This window comes from Myotis brandtii, unplaced genomic scaffold, assembly GCF_000412655.1.
Source record: "Myotis brandtii unplaced genomic scaffold, ASM41265v1 scaffold975, whole genome shotgun sequence".
Taxonomy (NCBI): Eukaryota; Metazoa; Chordata; class Mammalia; order Chiroptera; family Vespertilionidae; genus Myotis; species Myotis brandtii.
Genome location: NW_005372049.1, coordinates 195,027 through 195,326, shown reverse-complemented (window position 1 = coordinate 195,326; position 300 = coordinate 195,027). Strand labels below are relative to the sequence as shown.

The 300-nt window shown below is 71.3% G+C and overlaps 1 protein-coding gene across 1 annotated transcript in view; it reads right to left on the bottom strand.

The window, feature by feature from the left end:
* Positions 1 to 300, bottom strand: part of PKP1 (plakophilin 1) — a 22,503-nt gene that overhangs the window by 2,080 nt on the left and 20,123 nt on the right. Inside the window, 1 exon segment of the mRNA XM_014533390.1 lies at positions 6 to 151. Within this exon segment, the coding sequence (XP_014388876.1) occupies positions 6 to 151 (146 nt within the window).

Here is a 300-nt window from a genome sequence, read left to right as displayed (position 1 = left end):
CCTGCTGCTGAGCAGGGAGGCGCCAGAGCGCACCACGTCCGAGTTGCCCGACTGCAGCAGGCGCGCGATCTGGGGCAGCCCTTTCTCCTTGAGCCCGATCAGCTGGCTCATGCCGCTGGACATCTGGACAGAGGACCCAGTGAGGCCCGGCCTGAGCTCCCCGGGGCCCAGGGCTGAGGAGGAGGGGGTGGGGGACCCCAAGGAGAGACCCGGCCCTTCCCCTCCTGCACGGGACTCAGGACAGAGGGTGGATGGGGGGGGGCGGGGAGGCAGGGAGCAGCCTGCAGGGGGCTGAGGCCA